Here is a 13,755-nt window from a genome sequence, read left to right as displayed (position 1 = left end):
CACAAGAAAGTCCAATGGTGGTCAACCAGCTTTACCAGTTAAGTTTTGCTTGTCTACCAGCTGGACCAGCACTAACCAGGAAAATACAGGCTGATACCCAGCATGGGATGCTGGTGTTCCCAGCAGGCTTCTTAACTAGGTTAAGTCTTCCTTGGTCAACTAGCATCACATGAAAGACCTTGCTGGTTTACCAGCTTCATCAGATAAGTATTGCTGGTCCATCAGCTAGAGAAGACCAGCACTCACCAGCAAAATATACATTTTATATATATATTAAATAAAAATAAAACAAAGGCTGGTCCCCAGCATGGAATGCTGATGTTCCCATGTTTTTTGTCAACCAACATCATGAGAAAGACCATGTTGGTCAACCAGATCTACCAGCTAGACCATCACCAGACCAGCATGGAAATGCATGCTGGTCTTTTCAGCAGGGGTATTGAACTATTCTCAAGATGGCTTTCCTTCAGTAGGAACTTGAACTGCGTAATCGCCTTAGGATACACCCTGAGTGTCATGTGGTCTAAACCCCTTGTATAGTCATGGCAATTTATTGGCTGGTGGAGTTTAAGCGGCGCCCCTAGGGAGCTACTTCATGAGCTTCATAAAAGTGCTCGCTTTGGTGCCATTGAGTCGAGATTTTCTGTTCTTCGTGCACGATTTTATCTAAGCCCGTGTTTGTTCCAAGAACTCACGTCGAAGCGAGGACTATTAATCCTCCCTTTTGAGTGGCAAACATGTATGGACATAATTTATACAGCGTAAATTATAGAGCAATTTTTTCTAAAAAGGTTTTCCCAGTAATTTATGCTGGAGAATGAGCTTTGAATATTTTCAGCTTGAGTTTGGCCTCTGCCTCCATGACCAAGCGTCTCGGGACACGCATTATATAACTCAATGTACAATATAAATATGTCTACACATGAGCCTGACAGGCTTGCTGTGTAACGAAGGATGAGCCCCCATTCAGTGAATGAAATCGGACCTTATGAACGTATCTTTTTCTCTCCTGTTTTGCTCTTTGGTCAGTATCGGAATGAGTACACTGTTGTATGTGCCTCAAACGTCTGACAACCAGAATATGGTTCAGTTTTCCCCCGCAGCTTGCTATAAAATAAAAAAATGCTTCCCAAATTCAGCCTCTGTCTCCATGACCAGGGCTGTCTCTACATCATTTGTTCACTGACTATTCTTTTTCAGGCTTTCTATCCTCCCCCATTTGAGTTGGAGGAGCATGAATGATTTTCCCATGCTGCAAGTTTATGTTGACCATAATAGCCGGTGGCATAAGTCAGAGCAGTTGCTTGTGTGCTTTGGTGGCCGCAACGGGTGTTTTGGTGTCCAAGCAAATACTGTCTCAGTGGTTTACTGATGCAGTTTCAAGTGTTACAAATCACGTGGTTTACCTTCCCCTATTCGAGCCCATTCAATGAAGAGCATGGCATCCTCTTGGGCTTTGACTAGAGGTGCGTCCTTGGAGGACATTTGTATGGTGGCAGGGTAATCCTATTCGCATACATTTGTTAGATATTATCATTTGAATGAGAGTTTGACTCCTGCTTCCCAGGTTCTCTCTGTTGGAACAGGTGTAAATTTTCTCAGTTTTATCCAGACGCTTTAGCTCGCTTGTGCGCCACTATATGCTTTCCACACGGGCGTAGGCAGTTGGCAGCAACTGTTGAATGTATATCATTCCCAATGCAAATATTTCCAATTACGCAGCTTGAGTTCCTACGAAAGGGAACGTCACGGTTATGTGAAACGTAACCCTGGTTCCCTGAGTGGGAACTAGATGCTGGGTAAGCTGGCCATACTCTCTAGCAGTTGCATAGGCTCGTGCCTTCCTGCAGAAAATCAGACTCAATGGTGCCAAAGTGAGCACTTCTATTGAGTCCATGACATAGGTCCCTAGGGGCATCACTTAAGCGACACCAGCCAATAATTTGGCATGATTGTACAAGGGCTTCAGACCACGTGACACTCAGGGTATGTCCCAATGTGATTATGCAGTGTTTCGTTCGCATTCAGGGAGTTACATTTCACATAACCTACACGTTTTCATCTCTCATACTGTATTAAGATTTATAAATGCTGTTTCTCCTGTGGTTCAACATCACGTTTAATAGGCTTAACAAGGAGAGAGATCCGTTGATGGATTGATTGTTTTCTTACTGGTTTCAAATGTGTAGTCTTCAACACTGTTCATGCTTTGGCCAGTCTCTGTTCGAAGTGTGTCTGGCTCGAGCAAGGTGCATGAAAGATACATCTTCATCACTTTGTTTATACGGCAGACGAACTTAAACTTTACTTGAACCTCTGTGCACATTAGCACAATTAAGTTTGTACTGGTCCACAGGATTCATAACAGGAAGTCTTTCTATGTGATATGGTTGGATACTTTTTAAACTAAACATTACAAATGCCAAGAAGTAAAAAAGAGGTTGGTGCAAAGACGAGCCTCTAATTTAGGAGTTGAGAAAAGTCTGTTGAAAATGAAGCTAGCAGCTACCTGACTCTGCAGAAGTGCATCCTATTTTACTTGGACATTGACGCTATGGTACTTTGGTCATTGTTTAAATTTGTTCTTTGGTTTTATTACAGTGTACTGTATGTGCTATACTGTTTTTTAACCTCTGTTGAACAGGTTTTGTCCTGATGTTGCAATTTTAGCAAGAGGAGGTGTTTGGATGTTGCCTCTTTGTTGGATTTTTATGCAAAACCCTATTGTACAGTAACAGTGTTATACAAGGGAAATTGCTCTATTCATTTGAGACTTAGAAAGTCACATTTCTAGATTTTGATATTAGCTGAAGCTAACATCACGATGCTCATTTCTCATGAAACTGTCATTGGACTTGCAACAAACCATTTGCAGTAATATTGCCTGGCATGATCACTTTGTCATGTAGATACTCGCTCTATTTTTCATTTCATATTTCCTTTTGGTCTGTACCGATTATGAAACGCGCCACTGCGGCATAGATCAAAGTGTGCAAATGGCTAGCCTTGCTAATTGTGTTCTCTCCATTTCCCCCTCCTTCTGTTTTCTACCCAATAGGTCCTGGCTTGGCCTTCATTGCTTACCCTAAAGCCGTCACTATGATGCCACTGCCTACATTTTGGGCCATTCTTTTTTTCGTCATGCTTCTGCTGTTGGGCCTTGACAGTCAGGTAAATTGAAAGTCAAAAGAAAGATTTTATGCTAAACAGCTTAAATATCACGAGTAGAAATGACACGGCAAGACATTTATTTGTTCAACCTAGCCCATTTTCACAAGAGAAATGTCCCTGTAGTGATGTTTGTCCAAGCACTACCAAAATGTCACTCTGGTAATGCTTTAAAGACCCCATGAATTAAGAATGTGAGTTATTACATTAACTTTTAGTCCATGTTTAGTAGCATTTAAGCCATTATCTGTAAATGCTAGTGTACTCTAAAAAATGTATTTTTCTGACCAAACTGATGATGACTCATCTTGTACCACACAGATTTTTGTCCAATCAGATGCTTTCTAGAATGTGTTTCCTGTCCAGATTATTAACCTCTTATCTTTGGCAATCTAATTAAACACAACAGTTAAGCAAGTTGTCATAGCTGAAAATAATGAACAGAGAATGAAAGAAAAAAACGTTGTTTGCAGCTAATCGTCCATGCAACAGTTAGAGCCGTGTACTATCACATTTCTCAGCTCCAGTGAAATTGAACACTTTTCTAAATAAGTATCTATCCACATCCAGGGAGTTCACTGTACCAAGGCGTGGTGCTCGAATGGCTAAATAAAATATGTTTCTTTAAAATGATACTCACTAATGTTACATTAAAGGAATTATATGTACAGTACTTGTGAGCTTACAGTACTTGCGTAATGGACTCCTTTTACTGCTGTATGTCTCCCCTAATAGATCCACCAAACTAAGAGTACACTTTCTTTCCTCTATTGAAACAGGAAGTTGCAAAAGCCAATAACCTTTTAGTTTACATCACAGCTGTTGTTACTATTGCTTGTCATGGCAGGTTGTATTAGGGGAGGGACATTCTCATTCTAAAGTGTGTACAAGATGATGTCCTCAATTTTGTCATCTTTTAGCCCCAAAGCTAACAAACACAAAAGCTGCCTAAAGTTTATGTTGACATGTGGTTAAAACATTTCAGCTTAAGTCAGCACACAGCAAACCAGTAGAGTTAACAGTGTTGTTTTCTTTTCCCAGTTTGTCGAAGTGGAAGGGCAGATCACATCCCTAGTGGATCTGTATCCATCCTTCCTACGGAAGGGATATCGGCGTGAAATTTTCATAGCTATTGTGTGTTTCATGAGCTACCTATTGGGACTTACAATGGTCACCAAGGTGAGTACTGTACACTAGTAAACCTCTCTTTTTTCACCCAAAAATGAAGATTCTCTCATTGTTTACTCACCCTCATGCCATCCCAGATGTGTATGAATTTATTTATTCTGCTGAACACAAACTAAGAGTTTTAGAAGGATATCTCTGCTCTGTGGTTCTTTACAATGTAAGTGAATGGGCGCCAAATTTTTGAAGTTCCAAAATCCATGTAAGGGCAACATAAAAGTACTCCAGACAACTCTGGTGGTTAAATCCATAACTTCTGAAGTGATATGATAGGTGTTGGAGAGAAATAGATAAATATTTAAGTCAATTTTCCTTCACTTTCACTTTCTCTTCTTCTGTTTGCGGTGATTCGCATTCTTCATGTATATCACCCCTACTGGGCAGGGAGGAGAATTTATGATAAAAAATTACTTAAATATTGATCTGTTTCTCACCACACCTATCATATCATGTCTGAATACATGGATTTGACCACTGGAGTCATATGGATTACTATCATGCTTGCTTTGTGTGGATTTTGAGCTTCAAACTTTTGGCACCCATTCACTTGCATTGTATGGACCTACAGAGCTTGAATATTCTTCTAAAAATCTTCATTTGTGTTCTGTAGAAGAACGAAAGTCATACACATCTGGGACGGCATAAGGCTGAGAACATTATGAGAGAATTTAAATTTTGGGTGAACTACCCCTTAAAAGAAATAGTTAATCAAATACAAAAAAATAATTGTCAATTTATTCACCCTCTTCTCTTTCCAAACCTGTTAGACATTTTTTTTTTTTTTTGTATGTTGAACACAAAAGGAGATGTTTTAAAGAAGATAGCCCTCCGTCTTTTCAGTAAAATGGCAGTGGATAGTGCTTCACTTTATAGCTTGTTTGCCAACTTTCAGCATATGGGACACATAAGCAATTCGATATGGGACTGGGTCGCCCTCAAGCATTTTGTTGTGGGGCTTTTGAGCATTTTGCCTAGGGTAAGGAAGACCATTTACGTTCCAATTCAGTTTATTGATTTCGATTCATCTTAACAATACTTTCAGTACTTGTGAGGAACAATTATTTGGAAATAAGAAATGCTATTTTAATTGCATTTACTGCCCTCCGCAGCCTGTTGCAAAATAACCAGATCATTTCAGATTTCTACAGAGCAGATAGAACAGATCAGAAACTTGATTCAATTCTTGTAAAATGCATGTTTGTATACTTTTTAGAGGCATAAATGCAATCCATCTCTAGATTCAAAAGAGCCGGCTCATTAGAGTCATTCATTCTGGAATCAGAATACACTGGACGTGCTATGTGTTTCACACTATAGGTTCATTAGACGGCTGCACTACTGCTAAAATGTGGTGCAGGAATCACTGTTTGGGTATTTTCAGAGTATATCAGTTTTCGGGGGCTGTAAGGCATACGATACAGAATTTAAGTTATTTTTAAGCAGCTCGTATGTGAGAGAAGCTCTTTCATAGTGGACCATGTGTTCACGCATAACTTGCATTGTTTAGTGCTGCAATTGCTTCTTACAAGTCTTTTACTCACACGTAGCTATTGTATTACTCTCATTTGTACTTTTCTCGTTTTGTTATTTATTTTTATTAAAAAAAATTTGCTTGATACTATCATTGCAGGGAAAAGAGCTGCATGCAGATTCAGAATACATTTTCCTTTTATGATCCACAGATAAAAAGGAGCACACATGTTCGAAACAACATGAGATCTTTTTTATTTTTTTTGACACATTACACTGACAGTTAAAAAAACATTCTAATTCTAGTCTTTACCACTTGGGCCACATATTGGACCAGCTAGTTTGTCCTTGCTAAATAGAGAGTGTATCAAATGCAGCTTAGTTGAATGGTCCGACACCATATGTTTTCCTTTTAGGATTTTAGTGACATTGTCATTTGATAGGATGTGGCTCTCAACCAAACCCTCAGTTCCTGTAATCAAGAGTAACGCCACACTTATTCTAGATCTAGAGCCAAAGCTCTCTCCCAATAGCAAACAGGGCCTTATCTCCTCCACTTCCATGTCTTTTTATGGATGGCCTGACCTGCTTCGAGCAGTGAGAATTCCACAGAGGAACCTTATTGCTATATTAGGAGACCAGGCCTTGGTCTGACAATGCATTTTATATTCCTCTGGCCCTCTTCAATGGGTGGCCCTTGATTGCTAAGCCCCCGGAATGGTGATTAACTGGGAATGCTATTTTGTGGCTCAGGCCACACTGTCCCATTTTTTTCCATGACATAATGTATTATGTCACTCCTGAATGCATAGTGCAACAAAAGTGTTTGTTACTAAAAGAAAACTAGTGAACTGTTCAGCCAACCCCCCTCTTGATGATGTTATTAGTCATAACAGTCTTCTATTGTTTCAGGTTTTGTGACTGCAATTATAGCATGTGCTAGAGCATACTCAGTTTTCTTTTGTTTTGTTTTTTGTCTTTTCTTCAGGGTGGAATGTATGTGTTTCAACTCTTTGACTACTATGCAGCCAGTGGAGTGTGCCTTTTATGGGTTGCATTCTTTGAATGTATTGCTGTAGCCTGGGTCTATGGTAAGTCCAACAACAAGAGCGCTTAAAATGTAACTTATATGAATATCATGTTGTAGTATATTTGAAACTGTAGCAGGCACTTTCCATGAATAGGGTACAATTTGTGTTGTGTTACTTTAAAATAAAAATAATAAAAAATAAAAAAAATAATAAAGGCGTTAATCTCATTTCCGTCAGAGAGATCATTTTTAGATATGTTAGAAAAAAGTATTATTTAACATAAAATTAACATAGCGTTAAAATTTGCTAGCTTTAAACATTCCAAAGGCACCACAAATTGGCTATTTGGGGCTGTGCTACCTCACTCGCCTTTAATATTAAACAAATAAAACAGTCATAATTTTGAAATGTTTTGAAGTTGTATTTTTCATAGCTGTTGTGCATTATTATGTGTTTAAATGTGACTTATTTAATTAATTGTAGATAAAAAAAATTATATAATTTCAGTATATATACTGTATACTCAGCTGTAGCCCATATTTGCCTATATTAGTCTGTTACCGCCAATTTAAAAATGAAGAATTTGCATTAAAATGCAACAACTAAGAAGTGGGACATATATATATATATATATATATATATATATTATATTTTATAAAAAATTAGATAAGACAAAATAAAATAAAAAATCAAATAAAAAAAGTTATTCAATCCTGCTACCATACCTGTTGTAATTGGAAGAAAAATTACCAAACAAATAATGATATTCTATTTTCAGGAATTTATGTGACTGTGGCTACATTTATCCAAAACATTACATGTTCATTACATGTTCATTACATGTTCATTACATTACATCAAGGCCATTCCAAAGTGAACTGTCCACTGTGTGGCACTAAAAACAAGTAAAATGTTCATCTAAGCAGATTACTTTTCTAAGTTTAATGATCTTTCGATTTTAAATCAACAAAACAAACCTCCTATCCCTAAACTTTAAAGGTAAACCTACCCAATAGTGTTATAAAAAAACAAATGTGAGATGTAAATTGCAATTGCTGAAGCAACCATTGTTTTTTTATGTTGCTTCTATGAAGCTTTCTTGCATGCTCTTCAGGACTCATACCTCTGTCCTTTGGATTGCAAGTGCAACGCTCTATGAGTTGAGCTACTGCATAATATGATCGCACTTGAACAAGCTTGGAAAGGTTGCTGGTTATGTAATGCTAATGTTAATAAAAAAAAATACTGCCTCACAAGTAATGTAAAGCTATATTAAAAGTGTTTTGATGTCATAGCATAGCATTGAACCGTCTTCGTGGAAGGTGCCAGCCAAATGAGTTCCATTTTCTTGAGAGATGAGACAAGTCCTTCATTGCTTTTTCCTACAAAATGAATTAATAATTGTTACTGACCAATGCAATTTCAGCTCAGGTGTGGTACTTTGTTAAAACAGATATTGATGAATTACAGCAATGCCCAAAACAGGGTTTCAGCTGTGCGATAGCCTAGTTCTAAAAAAGGTACAGAAGCTCTTTGTTCTTTACTGTCATGATCTTGATTTAAAAATTGAAACAAGCCCTGAATTGGCCTGTATAAGCCAACTCCTGTTGAAATAACAAGCTGCAGCTTAATTGGCATAAAACCAGCAAGCAGTTAGATTCACTGATGTTCTTTACTATGCAGGACATTCCTGGTAATGTATCCACAATCTACAGTACAGCATAACAGATTTAGCCTTTGTATTTCACCATGCACAGCACGTCTATAGACAGTTTGATGCATATTGAGTATTATTAGTACAGCCTTAAATAAATAGTTCACCCAAAAATGAAAATTCTCTCAGAATTGACTCACCCGCATGCCATCCCAGATGTCTTTCTTCAGCAGAACATGAAGATTTTTAGAAGAATATTTTAGCTCTGTTGGTCCATAAAATACAAGTGAATGAGGTGCCAACATTGTAAAGCTGCAAAAAGTACATATAACATCATAAAAATAGTCCAAACGATTCCAGTGGTCTAATTAATATCTTCTGAACCGAAACGCTAGGAGTTTGTAAGAAATAAGCTCATTGACGAGATTGAGTTCAAACTGACTTTCGTGTGACGTAAGCGCGAAAGCCTCCTTTGCATATATACAGTGAGGAAAATAAGTATTTGAACACCCTGCTATTTTGCAAGTTCTCCCACTTAGAAATCATGGAGGGGTCTGAAACTGTCATCGTAGGTGCATGTCCACTGTGAGAGACATAATCTAAAAAAAAAAAATCCAGAAATCACAATGTATGATTTTTTAACTATTTATTTGTATGATACAGCTGCAAATAAGTATTTGAACACCTGAGAAAATCAATGTTAATATTTGGTACAGTAGCCTTTGTTTGCAATTACAGAGTAGTTACAGAGTAGACCTGTAGTTTTTCACCAGGTTTGCACACACTGCAGGAGGGATTTTGGCCCACTCCTCCACACAGATCTTCTATAGATCAGTCAGGTTTCTGGGCTGTCGCTGAGAAACACGGAGTTTGAGCTCCCTCCAAAGATTCTCTATTGGGTTTAGGTCTGGAGACTGGCTAGGCCACGCCAGAACCTTGATATGCTTCTTACAGAGCCACTCCTTGGTTATCCTGGCTGTGTGCTTCGGGTCATTGTCATGTTGGAAGACCCAGCCTCGACCCATCTTCAATGCTCTAACTGAGGGAAGGAGGTTGTTCCCCAAAATCTCGCAATACATGGCCCCAGTCATCCTCTCCTTAATACAGTGCAGTCAGCCCTGTCCCATGTGCAGAAAAACACCCCCAAAGCATGATGCTACCACCCCCATGCTTCACAGTAGGGATGGTGTTCTTGGGATGGTACTCATCATTCTTCTTCCTCCAAACACAGTTAGTGGAATTATGACCAAAAAGTTCTATTTTGGTCTCATCTGACCACATGACTTTCTCCCATGACTCCTCTGGATCATCCAAATGGTCATTGGCAGACTTAAGACGGGCCTTGACATGTGCTGGTTTAAGCAGAGGAACCTTCCGTGCCATGCATGATTTCAAACCATGACGTCTTAGTGTATTACCAACAGTAACCTTGGAAACGGTGGTCCCAGCTCTTTTCAGGTCATTGACCAGCTCCTCCCGTGTAGTTCTGGGCTGATTTCTCACCTTTCTTAGGATCATTGAGACCCCACGAGGTGAGATCTTGCATGGAGCCCCAGTCCGAGGGAGATTGACAGTCATGTTTAGCTTCTTCCATTTTCTAATGATTACTCCAACAGTGGACCTTTTTTCACCAAGCTGCTTGGCAATTTCCCCGTAGCACTTTCCAGCCTCGTGGAGGTGTACAATTTTGTCTCTAGTGTCTTTGGACAGCTCTTTGGTCTTGGCCATGTTAGTAGTTGGATTCTTACTGATTGTATGGGGTGGACAGGTGTCTTTATGCAGCTAACGACCTCAAACAGGTGCATCTAATTTAGGATAATAAATGGAGTGGAGGCAGACTAACAGGTCTTTGAGGGTCAGAATTCTAGCTGATAGACAGGTGTTCAAATACTTATTTGCAGCTGTATCATACAAATAAATAGTTAAAAAATCATACATTGTGATTTCTGGAGTTTTTTTTTTAGATTATGTCTCTCACAGTGGACATGCACCTACGATGGCAATTTCAGACCCCTCCATGATTTCCAAGTGGGAGAACTTGCAAAATAGCAGGGTGTTCAAATACTTATTTTCCTCACTGTATATTCATATGTAGATCCCTTATTAGCAGCTGTTTCTATTGACCGCAATACTGTTTCCACACAAAATCAGTTTATGCAGCAGTCTGAGCAAGGAGCTCATTCTGGAGCGTCATTCAAACCGATTCAAACAGCTCTCCTTGTTGACCGTTCCAAGATGGCGCCACAGTTGACGTATCCAAACCAGCCGAATGAGGCATCTATGTATGATTATCTGTGCTCCTCTGTTGTAAACAACACAGTGCTTCCAAGTTTTTTTCTTCATATTTTACGCACCAGTTTTCGCATAAACTTGCCAATGCGCTTGACCTCGACCTTTTTGAATTTTTAGTCAAAAAAGTTGTAAAAATGTATCTGTTTCTTACACACACCTAGCGTTTCGCTTCAGAAGACATTCATTAATCCTTATGTTTTATGGATAACTTTTATGATGGCTATAAGTGCTTTTTCGGAACTTCAAAAATTTGGCACCTATTCACTTGAATGTTATGGACCTACAGAGCTGAAATATTCTTCTAAATATCTTCAATTGAGTTCTGAAGAAGAAAGAAAGTCATACACATCTGGGATGCATGAGGAAGGATAAACTATGAAAGAATTTTCTTTTTTGGGTCCTGAATCCTGAATCCTGAATTACTAACCGTGTTGCATAGGTCATTCCTCAGCATATTCATCTTTCTCACAGGCGCTGATAATTTCTATGATGCGATTGAAGAGATGATTGGTTACAGACCAAATCCCTGGATGAAGTGGAGCTGGTCTGTAGTCACACCTTTTCTGTGTGTGGTAAGTTTTTATTTCTCAATTAATTAGGGTCCTTAAAATAGGTTTTAGGCCAGAAACAAACTTTACAGATGTATGCAAATGCAGGCATGAAAGCATATGGCTCTGTTTTACATACATATGGCTCTGTGTTCTTGTATTACTTGAGTTTCATTTTTAAAAGTCAATCAAACCCGATGTTATTATTCAGAGAGCTATCAATAAATTGCTAATTTGACGCGTTTTCAGCACAACAATTCGGGAAAAGGAACTTGCTTAACTTCAAGTGTCTGCTTTCACGTACTTGCATAGAATATGTGGGGGGGGGGGGGGGGTTCTCCCATTTTCTCCCCTTTTCTCCCCTTTTCCCCCCAATTTGGCATGCCCAATTTCCAATGCGCTCTAAGTCCTTTTGGTGGCATAGTGACTCAATCCAGATGGCGGAGGACGAATCTCAGTTGCCTCCGTGTCTGAGACCATCAATTCATGCATCTTATCACGTGGCTTGTTGAGCACATCACCGAGGAGACATAGCGCGTGTGGAGGCTCATGATATTCTCCGCGGCATCCACTCACAACTCACCAAGTGCCCCACCAAGAGCGAGAACCACATTATAGTGACCACGAGGAGGTTAACTCAATGTGACTTTACCCACCCTAGCAACTGAGCCAATTGGTTGCTGAGGAAGCCTAACTGGAGTCACTCAGTACGCCATGGATTCGAACTTGCCACTCCAGGTGTGGTAGTCAGCGTCTTTGCTTGCTTACTTACCCAGACCCCCCTTGATTGTCCTTTTAAAAGTTGCAGTATATTTGTTGTTGCATTTTATTTGTTGAGTTGTTTTCTGTGGAAATAAAAATAGCCTTTGAAAAAACTTTGAAACTCAATAAGAAATTAATTGCGAATTTGTGTCCCTAGCTTGTAACTGCTTCCTCAACAACTCATGATCCATTGAGATCCTGTGGAACAGCATTTTACCTGTTCAATTTAGGATTGTGTGCATTGCCTCCCTTACCCACAGGGACAAAATACAAAGACTGCTTTTTCGCTTTGGATTTGTGCAAAAGTCCGACTCCCCACTCAATGTAACAGAGCTCCAGATGGGGTGACCATCTGCCGGGCAAAACAGAATGAATGAAAGAATCTGAGGATAAGTGCTGGATTAGTTTCCATGAGATCATGAATGTGCCTTGCTCTTAACTCTAAAGGGCTATAGGGGACAAAGGAAATCCTTTCCCTATGTAAAGCTAGTCTTTCAGGAGTGACAAGGCTTTTTATCATCCTTTATGTTAAACTGCTCATTTGCAGTGGATCAACTGGTCTAAGTGTATTGGAAGCTAGATGAACTCTTGATAATCCATTGAATTGATATTTTCATAGTTTTAACTCATTTAGGCAGCATTTCTTACTGCCATTTTTATTAATCAGTTTTCAATTGCCTGTCAGGAACACCAATAGAACACCAATGGAGTACATGCCTGCAATTGCATGAGCCCTGGATTGTTGTTGTACACTGCGGTGACCCTTTGTTTGTTTCTTCTTCCAGGGATGCTTTGTCTTCTCACTGGTCAAGTATACACCCTTGAGGTACAACAAAGTCTACGAGTACCCGGATTGGTCCATTGGAGTTGGCTGGACCCTCGCCCTTGCGTCCATGATCTGCATACCAATGGTGGTTGTGATCAAAATCATTCAATCGGATGGGCCCCTCATAGAGGTGAGTAATTTGTTGAGAAGGACAAAATTGTTTAGCTTTTCTCTTAAGATATTCAGGTGAAAGCTGTTTTCCAAAACCTAGTGAGCTGACTTGCTGTCCACTTCCTATATAGGCGGCTACTTTCTAAGGCATTATGCTAACTGAAATGCAACCTCATGTGACTCATTTGAAGCAATCTACATAGGCAGCAATTTAGTGCATCACACAGATAATACTTCTTGCGTAAACTTCATAGAAAACACAACTTGCTTTTAGTTTAAATACTGTAGGTTAGCAGTTTGAGGTTACAATGTTCTTAAGCTAACAGCAATATTCTATTAAACATAAATATACAGTACATAGCACACACAAATATTGTAATATTTATAATAATTTTTCTTTCTCTGGACTCGTCCACCATCTTGAATGATTATTTCTCTATGAGCGTGGCACAGTACATTCAGGTATTCAGGGATTGCCTTCTCAAAATCAAGATTTTGGCCAGTATCTTAGGCCACATCCATAATAATCCTTTTTCGTTTGAAAATACATTAAACAGCACACCATAACATTTTCCGAGTTTTTCTCCACCGAAAGTGGAGACTTTTGAAAATGCACTCCAATACCACCTACTTTAAACTCAATGAATACTCACTAGGTTTTAAAATGTCAGCGTATCGATTAATTTCGCCCTGTTCGTCACACAGCGC

The 13,755-nt window shown here is 39.1% G+C and overlaps 1 protein-coding gene across 3 annotated transcripts in view; it reads left to right on the top strand.

Moving 5' to 3' along the window:
- LOC127639432 (sodium- and chloride-dependent taurine transporter-like) overlaps positions 1-13,755 on the top strand; it is a 37,247-nt gene that overhangs the window by 19,972 nt on the left and 3,520 nt on the right. For all 3 annotated transcript variants that reach the window (XM_052121446.1, XM_052121445.1, XM_052121444.1), the window contains exons 9-13: positions 3,059-3,171; positions 4,210-4,347; positions 6,812-6,914; positions 11,272-11,372; positions 12,896-13,066. In XM_052121446.1, coding sequence (XP_051977406.1) covers positions 3,059-3,171; positions 4,210-4,347; positions 6,812-6,914; positions 11,272-11,372; positions 12,896-13,066 — 626 coding nt within the window. The remainder of the gene's footprint in view (positions 1-3,058; positions 3,172-4,209; positions 4,348-6,811; positions 6,915-11,271; positions 11,373-12,895; positions 13,067-13,755) is intronic.

The sequence above is a fragment of the Xyrauchen texanus genome, chromosome 48 (genome assembly GCF_025860055.1).
Source record: "Xyrauchen texanus isolate HMW12.3.18 chromosome 48, RBS_HiC_50CHRs, whole genome shotgun sequence".
Lineage (NCBI taxonomy): Eukaryota > Metazoa > Chordata > Actinopteri > Cypriniformes > Catostomidae > Xyrauchen > Xyrauchen texanus.
This window is presented reverse-complemented; position numbering and strand designations above follow the sequence as displayed.